The sequence below is a fragment of the Bos javanicus genome, chromosome 14, assembly GCF_032452875.1.
Source record: "Bos javanicus breed banteng chromosome 14, ARS-OSU_banteng_1.0, whole genome shotgun sequence".
NCBI lineage: Eukaryota > Metazoa > Chordata > Mammalia > Artiodactyla > Bovidae > Bos > Bos javanicus.
Window position 1 is genome coordinate 16792176 of NC_083881.1, and position 18444 is coordinate 16810619.

The window sequence follows — 18444 nt, forward strand, 5'->3', positions numbered from 1 at the left end:
AGGATTTCCATGGCCAGTGCCCTGGGAAAATGGTCTCAATGTGCTGTAAATATAATTTAAGCCACAATCTTGCCTTGTTATTGTTTAGTTGCTGAGTTGTGTCTGACTCTTTGCGCCCCCAATGGACTGCAACCTGTCAGGCTCCTCTGTCCATGGGATTCTCCAGGCAGCAATACTGGAGTGGGTTGCCATTTCCTTCTCCAGGGGATGTTCCTGACCCAGGGACTGAACCCATGTCTCCTGGGTTGGCAGGAGGATTCTTTACCACTGAGCCACCTGGGACACCCCCACTCTTGCTTAAACATTGCTAAATCTAACATGATAGGAGACATCTTTCTTGTTCATCGACTTACTCTGTGTCAAGGACTCCATTTCAGAAATGTCATTTAATTGTGAGGCTCTAGGCAGACAGCCTGAGGCGAACTCTTCATCTCGGCCCTTGGGCACTACTGTTATAAAAGTGGGAAAAAAAAATGAAAGAGTGGAGTGTATAGAAAGCCTTGCTTAATTCCAAATGGTCCCTAGTAAATTAAAATTGCCAAGGATAAAAAGCCCCTTACTTTTCTACCCTGGGAAGAATGCTGTCACAATTCAAAAGGCAAGCAAATTGCAGTTACTGAGAATTAAAAGCTAAGCTGAAAGTAAAGTACTTTAAAAACACCTTTAGCAAAAACAAAAAACCAACAGACCACTGAAAAATACAGCTGCTAGGACAGAGATCCCAAACAACTGCTGGGAGAGACTATGAAACATGGTTAGCAAGCCTTTCTTGAGAACTGGGAGCTGATCTCTATTGGCTTTACCCAAGCAGGGCCTGATCACAGGACACAGCACACCAGACGCAGTGATGGGCGAGGCTCACCCGGGCTTCTTAAGACTGGGAAGCATGGCAGTGTCCACACCTAACCAGTGCCTCCTGGTTTTTGAATCCCATCCTTTAGCTTTGTTTTTGCTGTCTCCTAACCCTACAGCTTTACATCCAATAAGATATCAGAGTCTTTATTTCTTGGCTTAGGATGCCCCTTCCTTTCCACTCCCGTCACTAGGGCCCAAGCCTCCACGAGTCGGACCCAGACTGCTTGGGTCACACAGACTCAGCAAGGTGACAGTTGCCTTTACCTGGGCTCAAGAACTTCAGCTAATGGTTTCAACTCACAGTTTTAGCTCAATCAGTCTTTGCGATAATGTGTGTGCGTGCTAAGTCATGTCGACTCTTTGCAACCCCAAGTGGAGCAGGTTGCCATTCCCTTCTCTAGGGGAACTTCCTGACCCAGGGATCAAACTCCTTTCTCCTGCATTGCAGGTGAATTCTTCACAACTGAGCCACCTGGGAAGCCCAAGACAAGGGATTACCAAATGACTAATTTGAACTGGTGTCAGGGAATAGAATATGAGTCATCTTCAAGTAACTGAAGGGCTATCATATGGCAGAGGTAGTAAGTGCATAACTGTAGTTTATTTACAATGTTGTATTAGTCTCAAGTGTACAGCAAAGTGATTCAGTTATGTATTCTTTTTCATATTCTTCTATATTCTGGGTTATTACAAGATACTGAATATAGTTCCCTGTGTCATACAGTAGGTCTTTATTTTATATACAGTAGTGTATGTATCTGTTAATCCCATACTAATTTATCCTTCTCTCCCTGCTTCCCCCTTTGGTAACTATAAGTTTGTTTTCTGTCTGTGAGTCTGTTTGTAAATAAGTTCATTTGTATCATTTCTTTATAGATTCCACATGTAAGTGATACGATATTTGACTTTCTCTGGCATACTTCACATGGTATGGTAATCTGTGTCCATCCATATTGCAGCAAATGGTGTTATTCTTTTTCAAGGCTGAGTAGTATTCCATTGTATACATGTACCACATCTTCTTTATCCACTATCCACCAATGAACATCTAAGTTTGCTTCTGTGTCTTGGCTATCGTGAATAGTGCTGCAATGAACAACGGGGCACATGTATCTTCTTGAATTTGAATTTCTGTCTTTTTTGGATACATGCCCACGAGTGGAACTACTAGACCATATGGTAATTCTATATTTAGTTTTTAAAGGTACCTCCACACTGTTCTCCACAGTGGCTGCACCAATTTACCTCGCCATCAGTTGTGTAAGAAGCTTCCCTTTTCTCCACACCCTCTCTAGTATATTTTTAGAAACTTTTCTGATGGCCATTCTGACCAGAGAATGGGCTTCCCTTGTGGTTCAGCTGGTAAAGAATCCACCTGCAATGCAGGAGACCTGGGTTCGATCCCTGGGTTGGGAAGATCCCCTGGAGAAGGGAAAGGCTACCCACTCCAGTATTCTGGCCTGGAGAATTCCATCAACTCTATAGTCCATGGGGTCAAAAAGAATCGGACACAACTGAGCAACTTTCATTTCACTGACCAGAGAACAGTTTTTAATCAGAAGATTTACAAAAAGAAGAGCAGATTCAACTATATATAAGGAAGGAACAACTTTTAAATAAAATAGTGGTAGAAATGGAATAAGGTAATATGCTGACAGCTCTGTTAGTGCTCTGGCATAGGCTGGGCAACCACCACTGCAGAGATGATTCACATATCAGATCCTGCCAAATCTGAGTTCGCATAGTTCCTTGTCTCTCATTTGTCCTCCCAAATCCATCCTGCCCACAGCTGCTTAATTCATCCTTCCAAAGGGCTGGGTTATAAACACGGAGGGGCCAATGGTTCCCTCCTTTGCTTATAGCAACGCTTCAAACACTGCTGAGCAGATTCACCTGAAAAACTTTAAAACAAAAATCTAGCTTTCCAGTTTCTATCTTAGATCTACGAAATTAAATCACCATTGGTCAGGTCCTGAATATGTATTTAAAAAAAAATAATTTTGTTTTTGGCTGTGCTGGGTTTTAGTTGCTGCCTGGGCTCTTCCCTAGTTGCAGCGCCCAGTGCTCGGCCTCTCTTGTTGCCGAGCACGGGCTCTTAGGGCGTTTGGGCTTCAGTAGTTGGGGCAGGATGGCTCAGAAGTTGGGGGTCCTGGGCTCTAGAGCAGACTCGGTAGTAGTGGCACACGGGCTTAGTTGCTCTGTGGCAGGTGGGATCTTTCTGGACCAGGGATCAAACCTGCATCTCCTGCATTGGCAGGCGGATTCTTTACCACTGAGCCACCAGGGAAGTCCCCAAATATGTATTTTAAAAAAAAAACAATTTGTAATGCACCTAAAAAATTGCCAGTCACTTGCTAATTATAACATAAAGGTAAAAGGTGAAAGTTCTTTTTTCTGTACTTCTTGTACTGGAGCTTGCTTATTTCCTTCATTTAATTAAGGTATTTATTTTAAAGCCCCAAAGGTGATTCTTATTATTTAAAATTATCTTTTTCTGAAGTGGTACTACATGTACCACACAAAATTCAAAAGGAGCAAAAAGGAACAAACTAAATTTCCTTCCTTTCCTTAACTGCATTCCTTGGCTGGGAGGGAAGCCCTGTTCTCAGTCTTCCACAGGTCACTCTGCTGTCTGCCAGGCTGGTAAACAGGATGAAGCCCAACTGCTCAGCCTGGCACTGAAGGTCCCTGTCACTCTCTTGAACCATCCTTGTACTGAAGCCCTCTATACCAGTTAGCCTAACCTGAATCACCATGACAGGCAAGTTTCTGCCACTGATTAATTATTTTTAATAAGTTCTGTCTCAGACAAGGTGGTACTAGTGATAAAGAATCTGTCTACCAATGCAGGAGACACAAGAGATGTGGGTTCGATCCCTGGGTCGAGAAGATCCCCTGGAGGAGGGCGTGGTGACCCTCTCCAGTATTCTTGCCTGGAGAATCTCATGGACAAAGGAGCCTGGTGGGCTACCATCCATGGGGTTGCAAAGAGTCGGACATGACTGAAGCAACTCTTATACGAGGGTAGTCATGGAGGCTTTAATTGGTCAATGCACAAAAATGGTAAGGGAAAACGGTGTGTATGTATGTGTTCCTGAGAGAGATCCTTGGGAAGCCTGCAAACCATGAGGGGTTAGAAAATGGTGTAATACAATGCTAGAACTGTAACAAAACTACAGATCACCTAGTCCATCCTCTTCTCATTTTACAAAAGAGGAAACAACACCAGGAAACACTTCCTAATAAACACAGGTTAAACACGAGTACATAAACTAACCAGAAGGACACAACTTGGTGACTCTGGCTAAGTCTATTTGAGCCTTGTCTTCCTTTGCCGTGAAGCTGGGACTAGGTCTTCCTGTCGCCTCACCATGAGATCCTGCCTCCCTGAACGGTCCTCCCGCTGCTCCAGGCTCCTCCCTTTCTTCAAGGCCCAGTCATTTTAAAAACCTGGTCCAATGGCTCCGCTTGGCCACCAGCATTTACTAATGTCATTAAAACAATAAATTTTGTTAAGATAATTCACTTACCACAAAATTCACCCCTTTGAAGGGTACAATTCAGTGTTTTTAGTACACTGAGGGTTGTGTAATCATCACCACTAATTCTAGAACATTTTCACCATCCCCAAAATAAACCCCGTATGCACTGGTAGCCCACTCCCCTACCGCTCCCACCTGCAAACCACTAACCCACTTCTGCCTCTAGAGATTTGCCTATTCCAGACATTTCATGAAGAGAAGCATATAACATGCGGCCTTCTGGTCTAGCTTCTTTAACTTAGCCTAAGATTCTCAAGGTCCATCCATTTTGTAGCATGAATCAGTTAATTCCTTTTTATCGCTAAGTAAAATTCCATTGTATGGGTATACCAATTTATTTTATCCATTCCTCATTTGATGGGTATTTGGGTTGTTTCTCCTTTTTTTGGCTATTATAAATATTGATGCTGTGGGCAATTCAGTATACAAGTTTTTGCAGGGATATATTTTCAATTCTCTGGGTGTGTATATGGGAGTAGAACTTCTGGGTCATACAGTCTCTCTGGGTTTAACCTTCTGAGGAACTGCCGGATTGTTTCCCGCAGCGGCTGTGCCACGCCACACTCCCACCAACACTGCTCTGGTTTGGCTGGTCCTTGCCCACACCTGTTAATGGATTACATTGATGCTAACTGATCGTGAAGCTGCATCTGATTTTTAATTTTTTTTCCCATGTGGTTTTGATTTGTATTTCTTTAATGACTAACTTAGGAAGATCCCCTGGAAGAGGGCATGGCAACCCACTCCAGTATTCTTGCCTGGAGAATCCCCATGGACGGAGGAGCCTGGCGGGCTACAGTCCATGATGTCGCAAAGAGTCGGATATGACTGAAGCAACTTAGCACGCAAGCACAATGACTAATTTAAGCTGAACAGCTCTTCATATGTGTGTTGGCCATTTGAGTATCTTCTTTGGAGAACTGTTCAAATCTTTTGCCCATTACAAATCTGGACTAATTTTATAAGACATTGCTATTCAGCTTCAATTTAAGTTTACGGGCCTGGGATTTTAGGGTCAGTGAGGGCCACTCATACTGTCCAGAAGGTTCTGTTTTCTGGGAAACGGTAAGAATATCCTCCCTATTGCTAAGAGAGACCGGCACTAGGCAACATTTAAATAACCGGTCTGTTGTTGGCACACTTGCCTGTTTCCACTTCCTCTGCCTCCCTTCCAGCTCTGAGTGACAAACCAAGGCAAGCACCTGTGATCAAAATGCCATTTTCCTAATTATAGCCGATTATCCCCTGGTTTTAGGATTAAATGACATGGATTTAATTTCTATACCCTGATTAAGGCAATGATCAAATCCTTATACATATGCCTTTTGAAGAGAGATGATTATCAACCACACACTCTGTGATTGGTGAAACTCAGGGATGTCGCCAAAACGTAGGGGACAGAACAGGAAGACACCATGGAGGTGGGAGACCCGGACGCAGGCAGACTACGGAGCAGGCGGGCTTTTGCACTTTCTTCCCTTTTACTATCTCTAAATTCAGAGGTTCTTGAAAAGGGTCTATTGTTTTCTTCTAATGTAGAGGTCAGTGTGACAGGGTTAGGGAGTAAGGCGGCTCCAGTGGTTGGGGTCTTCTACAAGCAGGTTTTAAACATAGCTTGCCTAAGGGCTCTGAGTACTATTTGAGACCTAAACGCAAAAGCATGAGAGGTAATGAGGGGTTTCAAAAGTAGCCTAGTTAAATGAGCATGATAGCATCTAATTTCTATTTTTACTTTTCAAATTTGTGCCCTACAAAAGTAATTAAGGTAATACACTGCATTAGTCATAAAAGCCCCAAACTAGACATGTTCACCAGTTAATGAATGGATAAATAAAACATGGAATACACATACAGTGGACTATTACTCAGCATTAAAAAGGAATGAAGTACTGATACCTGCTACAACATGGTTGAACCTCAAAACATTATCTAGGTGAAAGAAGTCAGATACAAAGGACTACATATTATATGATTCTATTTACATGAAATTTCCTGAACAGGCAAGTCTACAGAGGCAAGAGTAGATTAGTGGTTGCCAGGGGCTGGGGGAGTGACAGGAAATGAGGTATGACTGCAAATGGGCATGGGGTTATCGGGGGTGCTGAAAATGTTCTAGAGTGGATTGTGGTGATGGCTGTACCACTCTGAATATATTTAATATATGGTAATACAATACCATTGAATTATAAACTTTGTATAGGTGAATGGTATGGCATGTGAATTATATAGCAATAAGGCTGTTATTTTAAAAAGTAATACATACACATTTTATAAAAGACTGAAACAATATAAAGTATAGTAAAATACAAGTTCCCTGTGTCTGTATTGGGCTTCCCTTGTGGCTCAGCTGGTAAAGAATCCGCCTGCAATGCAGGAGACCTGGGTTCGATCCCCTGGGTTGGGAAGATCCCCTGGAGAAGGGAAAGGCTACCCACTCTAGTATTCTGGCCTAGAGAATTCCATGGACTGTATAGTCTGTGGAGTATCTGTACTGTTTTAGAATTTTAAGTTACAATTTTGATTTTTCATTGAATGCCACTGTAAGTGAAAAGTGAAAGTCACTCAGTCGTGTCTGACTCTTTGCAACCCCATAGACTATACAGTTCATGGAATTCTCCAGGCCAGAATACTGGAGTGGGTAGCCTTTCCCTTCTCCAGGGGATCTTCCCAACCCAGGGATCAAACCCAGGTCTCCTGCATTGCAGGTGGATTCTTTATCAGCTGAGCCACCAGGGAAGCCTTGCACCATAAACTAATGTTTGATTAGATCCTATAAGAAGTTTCCTCGTGCTACTTTCATGTACTGCTGTTCTGAGGACCAGTTATGGACAAAGCACACTTTTTTTTTTTTTTTTTTTACTAAAATTAACTAGATATAGCACTTTGGGAACAAATTATATTCTAGTATATTAAGGGGATGCCCAGCAATGGCAACCCACTCCAGTACTCTTGCATGGAAAATCCCATGGACGGAGGAGCCTGGTAGGCTGTGTCCATGCGGTCACGAAGAGTCAGACACGACTGAGCGACCTCACTTTCACTTTTCACTTTCATGCATTGGAGAAGGAAATGGCAACCCACTCCAGTGTTCTTGCCTGGAGAATCCCAAGGACGGTGGAGCCTGGTGGGCTGCTGTCCACCAGGATCGCACAGAGTCGGACACGACTGAAGCGACACAGCAGCAGGACCATGGAACCATGGAATAAAACCAAATTCTATAGGATGGTTGAGAAATTTTTCTTGGAGCTTTTTTTTTTAAACAGCCCCACCTCCTCAGCCCAGTCTTCCCAACCAAAAAGTAGTAACTAGTGATTATCTTTCAGCTGAGCAATAATTTGACTAGAAGTGCCAAAACACATGTAAGGATTTATCCATGATAAGAGACCATACGAAATGAACGAATGTATAACACTGTGAAGGAATGCTCACCTTTATCACACGGATGCTGAGCATCATGTATCTCTTTCTCTAGGAACCATCTTCTAGAAGCATCTGAAAGAGCAGCAGTTTTCTTTTCTGATTTCAAATGAAAGTCTTTTTCTTCAGCTTCCTCCCACTAGATACAATAAAAAAAAAATGACATAATGATTGCGCTAAATGCAAGTTCCTACAGTGAAATAAGCCTGTTTGTTTCCTCTCCTTGGTATTAGGTAATCTGGGTCCCTATGCTGGCTCAAGGCTGTTGAAGAGCCTTGAAAGCAGAGGCACTTCTGACGTCCCTACCACTCAAAGCCTCAGTGCCATGTAAACATGTAGGTCACAGCTGTCACTGAAATAATTCATTTCAGTACATTTCAGATCTCAAATATTAAGGGACTGAGGTGTTTTGGGTTTGTTTTTTTTTTTTTTTGAGTTTTTAAAATTAATGGGTGGAAAGGTGTCCTTGCGAATGAAAAACATACTCCAGGAAGTCGTGCAGAAAAGTTCAAGGATGCAGTTTTCCTGATGATCTTGGAGACAGGATACCAACCCTGGACTGCCTACTCCAGACTTCTTCATGTGAAAAAGAAAAATATTTCTATCTTGCTTGTAGTTACAGTTATTTTGGGTTTTGTTACTAGTAGCTCTCTATATATTTCCTAACTGTTCAAAGTCTTTTATGTTATTAGTATAAAAAATTCAGTGAATTAAAGTGCTAGTATACAATGAGCCAGAACAAATACAGGAAGCTGGCAAGTTGAGACACTGATGTAACTGAGAAAGACACTCATTCTTGTCATGTCCTTCTTGCCTGTGTGCATGCCAAGTTGCTGCAGTCCTGTCTGATTCTTTGCGATCCTACGGATGGCAGCCTGCCAGGCTCCTCTGTCCATGGGATTCTCTGAGCAAGAACACTGCAGTGGGTTAGTCATTCTTAGGTGGCATCAATATTGGACTTTCTGAGCAATACCTATTAAAATTAGATCATCTTTAAGGTGTTTTCCAACAAAAATTATTTGGTTTGATGCTTTTGCCACTTGATTACATACTATTTCAAGATTTAAATAATTAACAAGAAGTTTATAACATCATTCTTACCTTTTTAGCTTCCCCTTCCATCATGGCGTTTAATACTTCTATTTCTTTCTTCCTGTTTTTCCGAAGGAGTTTAGCTATTTCCTGGTAGCATTCATTTCGGTGTAGATCACTGCACCTTTGTTTATGTAAAGCTTGAATTCGCCAGTCAGTATTTAGACATGCTTGTTCCGCTTTCGCCAAATTTTCTTCAATTAACTAAGAATTTGTAAATTTCAGAAACAAGATCAGACTTGACTACATAAAATATGGTACATCCATTCAGTGTCTCCAAGTGTCCAGTACAGATGTTCACAATCCTGTCTGCATATTAGCATCACCTCAGTGTTTAAACCAATATCCAGGCTCCAGCACAAACCAACTAAATTGATGTCTGGAGCAGCTGGATACTGGTACTTCCAGAGCACTCTCCAGGTGGTTCTAATGTACAGCCAAGGTTGAGAACTTCTACGCTAAGGGGTGGGGAGAATTAAATACTTTCCATGTTTTAATCCTTTGAAAAGGAGTCAGAAGAACGTATCTTACAGACTGGACAAAAGCCTGTAAGGAAAAAAGGCAGGGGGCGTTATTCTTGGGGAAACAGTCAAGGCACAGAACAGAGGCAGGGAAATCTTACATTTATTCCTGGCTTTTGGGACAAGGCCCGGCCCCGCCATAGACCCGTTTAACATTTTGCTAAAGGGATAACAAAGTTCTTCCCTGAAGGCCTCGAATTCCATTTCAATTCATTTAAGTCAGCATTTCTGAAAGGATACTCCCCCCAAAATTCTATAAGTTTAAGAAAATTTCTCAAAGATTCACAATGTGCCATATATCTTCAAATCTGGCATGAAAAAGCCTAACTTTTAAGACAGCTTTTTCAATACTTGTCATCTCCATTTTATTTAACACTAAGTTACTGATATTCTACAGAATATACCTGGAAAATGCTGGCTTATATACCAGGCAGAGACCTGATGTTTTGCAACTAATCTACTCAGGTATAATTTCTAAGACTTAATGTAGGACAGTATCATTCACCAAGTTATTTCCTTGTATTTTCTTACAAGTCCTGAAATTCTCAAGGAGTATAAAAGACACATGGATATGCTGTCAGTGAAACCTGCAAATAAAATAATGAGTTTCTAGGAATTGTGATGACTGAAGCAAAGAAACTAACTTTATAGGGTTCAATATTGAATTCCTTCTTTAAAAAGAACAGTAGATGGAAATTCTCCCCTCTAGACACTAAATTTACCATATTTACCTTATGAATTTTTTGGTTCTGAATTTGATCGGTTCCTATCAGTCTATGAAACATGTGTTCTTCAACATCTACTTTCTGTCTATAGGCATCTGCATTTTCCTTCATTTCTTTTGCAACAGCTTCTTGATTTCTAGAGAGATTCTGCTAAAAAAAAAAAAAAATCACCAATCGATATAGTAATAATGCTCTACACAATAATGTTCTACACAAAAATGATTTTTCTGTTTTTTAGAATACCTAAACTATAATCATCTAATTTTCAAAGTAAAGAGCAAACAGTGGTGAGTGACATCAGTGGAAATAAGAGTAACGACGTCTGAAAATTCTCATCTCTAAAGGCGCCGAGATCACTGGCAAAACAAGCTTTTTCAGAACTCTGGAAACTAACTGAAGGCTTGCAGCAATCTGGGGAGCATTTATTCATAGAAAATGGCTGAATCTTAGATGCACTTTATGGCATTTTAAACTTGTGTTATTCCCATTCCATGCCACACCTAAGTTCTGCCGCTGGCCTTGAAAACTGGTAGCCTGGCAGTCAATGGAGGGGGCAAAATGGAGGTCCTTCAAACTCCCATTCCCAGAGAACTGTCATCACTTGACCTGGAAGACCCTCCTCCCAAAGCTGTTTTTACTTGACCTGACTCAGAACTCATGTACAGCCTTTCCCTGGGGATGTTTGCTGAAGACCAACAGGGGAAACTGTTGAACATCGTGGCTGTCTGAGGCAGTGGGTCACAGAGCAAACAACAGGCTAATCAAAAAGCTCGGTAGGAAAAGCTGGGGAACTGGAAGTCTACACGGGGCTCTGAAATGCTCCAGTGGATTTCTGGGGCTTTAGAAGGCACATGCGTGTGTCAAAATGTGCACATGCCAAGGGCTGTGTGAATGCTCAGACCTGAGAAGGTCCTAAGGTTTCAACTCTGGTGAACTGAGGTTTTGTAAAATCAGGAAATGAAAAGAGCTGTTAACTGCCTAACTGAGTGTGGAAGGTGTGTCACAATGTGATCCACACACAGCCCCTTAGCAAAGGCTGGAGGCTTACTGGTTCAAGGGACCTAAGGAAATCTTTGTCCAGTCACCAGGTTACCTGAGTAGAGATTTCAGTGACTATGCATGACAGAAAATACTTTATAGAATTTAGAAAAGTCACTAAGCAAAGAAACAACAAGAAACCCTAGGGAAAGAAGAGAATCTGATTTCCAGATTTGTCCTATTATTTAAAATATCTTGTTTTCAAGAAAAAATGACATGATATAATAAAAACTGAGAAGGTATGGTCCTACATGTTCTGAATAGACATTAATCTCATGACCTCCAAAGAAGACAGAAAAATGGACAATTAACACATGAGAAGATGCTTGACATCATTAGTCATCAGGTAAACAACAAATCTAATTGAGAAACATTCTACAATATATCTGGCCAGTATGCTTCAAAAATATAAATGTCATAAAATATAAAGACTCAAGAATGGTTCCAACTTAGAATAAAGAGACATACAACTGAAAAAATACATTATCTTAGATTTCGTTTTGCTCTAAAGGACATTTTTAGGACAACTGATAAAATGTGAATAAGGTTTTTTATAATAAATAATGTTAATTTCCTGATTTTGATCATTGTACTATGATTGTGTAATAATCCTTGGTTTTAAAAAATATAAACTGAATTTTTTAGGGCAAAAAAGCATTAAGTCTGCAACTTTTACACAGTTCAGAAAAAAAAAATGCGTATATATAGATTGAAAGAGAACAATAATGCAAATTTAGCAAAATGTTAATATCTGAGAATCTAAGAGAAAAAATTTTGAAATTCTTTGTATTTTTCTTGCAAATGTTCTGTTAATTCTGAAATCATGCTTCTGATGCCACCACCCCACCTCCCCCAAACGATAGTTAAAAAAAATAAGCTTAGTTCAAGTGAATTAATTCTAATTCAAAATCATAAGAAACTCAGTGAAAGTGTCAATCTCTGGGGCTCAGATTTAGAAAAAGTTCAGTGCAGAAACTTAAGTGATTTAGTGAAGAATGGATGCTATGTTTTAAATCTTATTTAATGTGAGCAACAAAGAGTCACATGCATGTTTGCATATCATATGCAAATACCTGTTACATATTTGTAGTTATCACTGATTTCAAACTCAGTCTGACTTTTAAGAGGGTTGACAGAAGTGAAAACTTATGGTTTCAACATCAAGTAAGTGAGCAACGTAATGCTTTTCCTCAGTAATAAATATTTATATCAGTACCAAAGTTTTCTTTTCCAGTGTCATGGAAACTGAATTATATGTGCTAAGGTAGGTACCTGATGATTTGATTCCAGAAGGTTCAAATTTAAAGTGTGCTTTACAGCTCTTGTCTGATTTACCTTATAGGATCCTTGTGAAGTACTGGGTTAATTTTGCAGTCACTATCACACAGATATAAGAAAACCTAGTAAGTTAGTAAAAGATCGTGAGGCAAAATCTGGGGCTTACATCTGGTGCTTCAGACACTAGGGTAAGTTGTTAAGAGAAACATGAATTAAAGAATTACAACAAACTCTGTGCATTCTGGCTACCTTACAATCCTGGATGACACTATACTCTTCTTGAAAAAACACAAACAAAATGAACATTAAAAAACCTCGAATAAATACAGCCTAAAAAGAGTCTGTACAAGCTCTGCTTTTCTTACACTGGAAACTGTTGATTTATACCTTCTCATAAAGTCTTTTTTGTGATTCGAGTTCCAGATGTCTCATTTCCAGGTCTTTGGCTGTGGCAGCAATTTCTCGATCTCTCATGTGTACCTATGGCCAAATAACAAACTGTGAATATCAAAAATAAATAACAAAAATAATTTTTGTTTAACAGATTTAGTAATCTTGTAATATGAACAAACCACTAAAAGCATTTAAAAATAATAGATACTGGGTTTTTGAAGCCAGAGTAATTCACAATATATTAACATTCAGGGTGGAATCCAGAAATAATGTCTTGAGTTAAAGTTAAGTGTAATTTTCTAAAAAAGAAAGCACAATTACCATATGCTCATTTGCCCAGGCTGGGAGAACAGATGGCAGTTCTTTCCATATTACATTAGCCATATTATGAGTTAGAAAAACTTGAGCAATTTAAATTCACAGTGGATGAAAATATAAAATGTTTAATCTTATTTGATATAACATTTATTTAATGTTCTTTTTGATTAAACTGTACTTTTCTAAATTCAGTTTGGCAACGAGTAACTCCAAGTCAAAGTGTACTGTGGTCTAGTCAACCTGTGTGTGCCCTGCTTGGATTCAGCCAATTTAAAGTTCACCTTTCTTCAATATCTGATTACTTGGAAGCATTTCACGCCTATACACTAGAGGGTTTGGATAAAGGACTCTTTACATAGAGAATCTTGGGAAGTGTCTTAAATACTTGGCTGCCTAAAGTCCTCATTTTTGGGGGGGTGAGAATAACACAATATGTGTTTCCGAACAAAAAGTAAAACCCATTAGCATCTAATCTAAACATATCATCTAACCAATAAGCAGTTAATGACTGCATTACTATTTCTGTGCACAAGGCAAAGTGTTAGATATTGTAGGCACACTATCAAATATAATCAGAGAAACAGTAAAAATGAGACTATAGTGGGATGTGCAAGGACATACATCCAAGGAGTAAAAAAAAAAAAAACCACAGACTGAAAACCAGTTCAACTTAAAGAGGTTCCTGAGATAGCAGTTAGCTCAAAGGTAGGGACACTTGAGTTGATGGACCAAGAGCAGTTACAATGCTAAAAGGCAGAGGAGAAGTTTGGCAAAGCAAAGAATGCTTTTTAGGAATTTCAATTACAGAAACTCTTTAGCTTATGAATTTTCAGAGGTACAAAGAGCCATGTACCACAGCAGAACAGATCAACTCTGCTTGTTACTAACAGATGTGTCACTCTGGACTCAAGAAGTCTCTCCTGCTGGCCCCTGAATTGTGAGTAGAGAAGGTCCTGCAGTTTAGCAGGCTCAGAGCTCACTGTCAGGACAGGGAGTTGGAAGGGCAAGAGGCTGGAAGGGGAGGCAAAGGCTGATCACGCCACTGAAAGGACTTGACAGGATGCTTTCACCAAAACACTGCCTTCACTATCTCAAAGGAATAAAGAGATCACAGAGTTCTAAGCCTGAAATTACTTTTGGGGAAGAAGAGACTTTTCTAGAATAATGAATTATCAACCTCATTTACTAGATGAGATTATTAAAAGGAATCATTAGATTTTAAAGAATTTAAAATTAGTTGGCTTTAAACAAAGCATTATCTCATGTTATAAAAAAATTATTAATATATAAAAAAATTTCATATGTGATCAAAACCAAGTTTTAAACTCTAAATTAGTTTATAAATTCAATGCAATCCTAATAAAAATTCCAATAGGATGGGAGGATTCAGGGAGAGAAGGAGGGAGAGAGAAAATTTTCAGTCTATTTGAAACGATAAACACTTGAGAATACTGAGGAAAACTGAAAAGTAATGAGGCCTGCTAATTAGCAAAACATTACACAGGTGTTATTCCAACAGTGGGACTGGCTTAGGAGGAGATCAAATTTATAAGGGAACTGAACATTTAATAACTGTTAATTATTATTAACAGCTGACTAATGACTTTTGCTCATATTCAACAAAAGCTGTTGGGAAAATTGACGTGCCTTTGGGAAGAAGTAAGCTTGGTCCCTAACTCATTTCTTACATTTATCAATAATTTTCAGACATCAGGGGCTGGCAAACTTCTTCTGGAAAGGGTCACAGAGTTAAACACTTGAGGCTTTGTGGGATGTAGTCTGTTTCAGCTGTTCGCCTCTGCCACTGTAGTACGAAAGAAGCTAAAGGAATATGTAAACAGGTGTTGGCTGTGGCCCAGTAAAACTGTGTTTATGGTCACTGATGTTTGAATTCCATGTTTTAAAAAATCTAGTATGATTTTCATGACATGGAATATTCTTTGGTTTTCTTAACCACTGAAAAATGTTAAAACAATTCCAACTTATGATGAGCCTTACAAAACAGGTGGTCTTATAAGAGTCAAATGTGCTGGTGCACAATAATCTACTGATCCTTAAGACAGAGATTAAAAAAAACAACAGAAAAACACAGAACTAGAAAAAAACTGCATAAGTGGTAATAGTAATGTGCTAAGTCACTTCAGGTGGGCCCAACTCTTTGTTACCCTATGGACTGCAGCCCACCAGGCTCCTTTGTCCATGGACCTTCCCAGACAAAAAATACTGGAGTGGGTGGCAATTTCCTTCTCCAGCAGATCTTCCTGATCCAGGGATTGAACCTGCGTCTCTAATGTCTCCTGCATTGGCAGGCAGGCTCTTTACCACTACAGCCATGGTAATACAACCTTAAATGGGAAGGTTAATGAACAGGACACAAAACCTAGACATCATAAAAAATTAATGAAGTTGGTTATCCAAAAATTAACATATTTTACATGATGAAGAAAAGACACTGTAAACATTCTTAGAGACATGCAACACAGAGAACACAACACAAGGAGAACATTCACAACAGACGGAAGGATGAATGCCCCAACCGTCTGCTGGGTAGCTGCCCAACACCTAAAATGTGACCAGTCCTAACTGAGGTTTGCAGCGAGTATTAACTGACTGCTAGATTTCAAAGACTTAGTACAAACAAAAGGTAAAATAGTTCAAAGATGTCTGTATACTAATTACATATTGCAATGATAATTTCAAATATACTGCGTTAAATGTTATTAAAATTAATTTCATCTATTACTTCTTACTTTTTAATGTGGCCATTAGAAAAGTTAAAATTACCCACATGGCTTACATATTTCTGTTGGACACTGCTGCCCCAAATGATAAAAGAGCCTGTGTAAACTGATAGGAAAAGGAGTAACTTGGTAGAAAGATGGACAAATGATTTAGTTATGCAATTTACATATCTACAAATGGTAAATGAAAAGATAGTTAACATCATTAGCAAAAAAAACCTACCCCAAAACCAAAAACCATTTTTCACCTATCAGACTGGCAAATACTAAGACTGATACACTCCAAATTGACTAGGGCATGAGTAGTCTTATACTCTTAAAACAGCTTAAGTGGTTTCATCTTTGGAGGACAATTTGACATTCCTTGGAATTTACTCAACAAAACTGTGTGGAAGTACTCAAAGATTTGTACTGAGAATGTACAGTCTGGCACTGTTTTATACAGCAAAATACTGCAAACAACCTAAATATCCAACAGCAGAGGATTAAATAACCAATGACATGGCCATAAAATGGAATATTATGCAACCATAAAAAATAATTTATCTCTGGGGATGAAATAAGAGTGGAGGAGGTCCATTTTTAACTCTAGGCTATGTGTAAATTTTTATATTAAAAAATATATTTCCCTTACTTCACAATTAACTTCATGGTTAATTGATATTTCCATTTTTAGAGAACCAGTCATCAAAGACCCTTGTCAACTTGACTCATTTTCCTGAAATTCCTAAAATATTTAACCATTAATAAAATACAAAAGAGAGTAAGAATAGCTGGGGGATGGGGGAAACTATATAAAACTAAAGGGGCTATTTAGTATACATTGTGAATTCTAGGAACAATATTTAACTTGAAGGTATTTGTTACATTTAAATGAGAGTAAGTGGAGATAATGTATGAGAGTTAAGAATAATAAACCTTTCTCTCAATTTCATCATCCAGTCTTCTTAGCTCCATTTCACGCTGATCTTGTTGAAGCTGCAGGAGACGTCTTCTTGCAGCATCTTGTAAGTGCATTTCCTTTACTTTCAACTCTCTTCTCACAGCAGCTAGTCTTAAACACACAATACATCAAGAGGAATAAATAAAATCATTTCCGAATATGTATTTAAATGGAAAAATACTGTGTTCCACAACAACGAAAGGCCTGAAACCTATTTTAGCCTGCTTTCCCAATTTAACTGGTGCCATCATAACATGGTTATTTTTATAATACAATGAAAAGTGCTCAGTTAGAAAACAAGTCTGCATTCATGAAAATGACAAGTGTACGTGACTGTAGCCAAATTACAGGTAACCTGGCTATTTCTTCATACTTAAACGTTCTCTTTAACAGGTCTACTACTCAGATCACTTCAATACAACTGATATCTTTTACCTGAGAAAAGAATGCCAAAAAAATACTTCGATGTTACCAAAGATTATGTATGATTATTCTTTTAGAATTTTTGCAGAAGGCTAACGGCTCAGTTCAGTAATTTTTTTTAACCCACACCATAAATCTGTTTCATAAAGTCCTATCCAAAAATAATCAATAAACACTTACAAAAGTGATTTTCCCAACAATTAGGGTTAGTGTTAATACTTATCCTATAATCTTAATCAACTTAAACATTTTGCCTTATGTTTAAGGCAATACTTACTTTTGAGTAGCATACTTTTGAATAAGCATTTAGTACTTCTTTCCCCATCCTCCAAAGTATGAAATGCACAATGAGAACAGCATTCTATGTTTCAATTCTTAACTCAAAGGTATGTTTAAAACACAATTTTTAAAAATTATGGAAAAAATCATGCTCCTCTTTTAATTTTAAAATTTTCCATAATTTTTAAAAACTGTGTTTTAAACATACCTGTGAGACTTAAAAATTGTCTCTTAATCTGTGTGACTTGAAACATATTTACCCAGCACTGTGGTACAAGGCATTTGTGTCCACTGTAAAATAACATTTCTAAGTAACAATATCCTTCCAGGTACCTTAGATCATGTATTACTTCTGAATAATCAGAGCAAGTTATATCATACTCAGTAGAGTTTTAGAATTACATTTTACTATAGGCCAATTTTTTGAAAAGTGTATTACAGTTTCTTTTTATTAACTTAAATATATGCTTAATGGAAATAGCAGAATTGGGTAATGACATATATAGTGAGGCTATATATAATTTCACAGTACTGAAAAATGAAAGTAATACAAATTATTAAAATAACTCAGATGTCCAGCTTTTTTCAAAGTGCTAAACACACCTCTGTCTTTGCTGTATCATCTTTTCTTCCTCTTGTAAGAGTATTTCTCTCCTTGCTTCCTCAGCTCTACGAAGCAGTTCCTGTTTTTGGTACCAAGCTTCATCTTCAACTCTTTGCTGGTCTACTTCAGCTTGCATTTCTTCAACTGCCTGCCTAAGTTGATAATGTTTATTATTGTAACAAAAAGCAAACAAGGAAACAGTAATTTAAAAGTCCAAGAACAACCACAATACAAAATGCACACCTGATTAACATGTAATTGTTCTACTTCTAGAT

General features: G+C 38.7%; 1 protein-coding gene across 7 annotated transcripts in view; it reads right to left on the reverse strand.

The window, feature by feature from the left end:
* The window catches only part of TBC1D31 (TBC1 domain family member 31), a 66880-nt gene that overhangs the window by 1972 nt on the left and 46464 nt on the right, over window positions 1-18444 (reverse strand). For 3 of the 7 annotated variants that reach the window (XM_061438687.1, XM_061438691.1, XM_061438693.1), the window contains 7 exons: window positions 18169-18321; window positions 16839-16974; window positions 12856-12948; window positions 10159-10299; window positions 8916-9110; window positions 7827-7953; window positions 354-449 (listed from right to left, as the gene is read on the reverse strand). In XM_061438687.1, coding sequence (XP_061294671.1) covers window positions 354-449; window positions 7827-7953; window positions 8916-9110; window positions 10159-10299; window positions 12856-12948; window positions 16839-16974; window positions 18169-18321 — 941 coding nt within the window. Of the gene's footprint in view, window positions 1-353; window positions 450-7826; window positions 7954-8915; window positions 9111-10158; window positions 10303-12855; window positions 12949-16838; window positions 16975-18168; window positions 18322-18444 lie in introns of all 7 variants that reach the window. The other 4 variants (XM_061438686.1, XM_061438690.1, XM_061438688.1 and 1 more) reach the window with 3 other exon arrangements.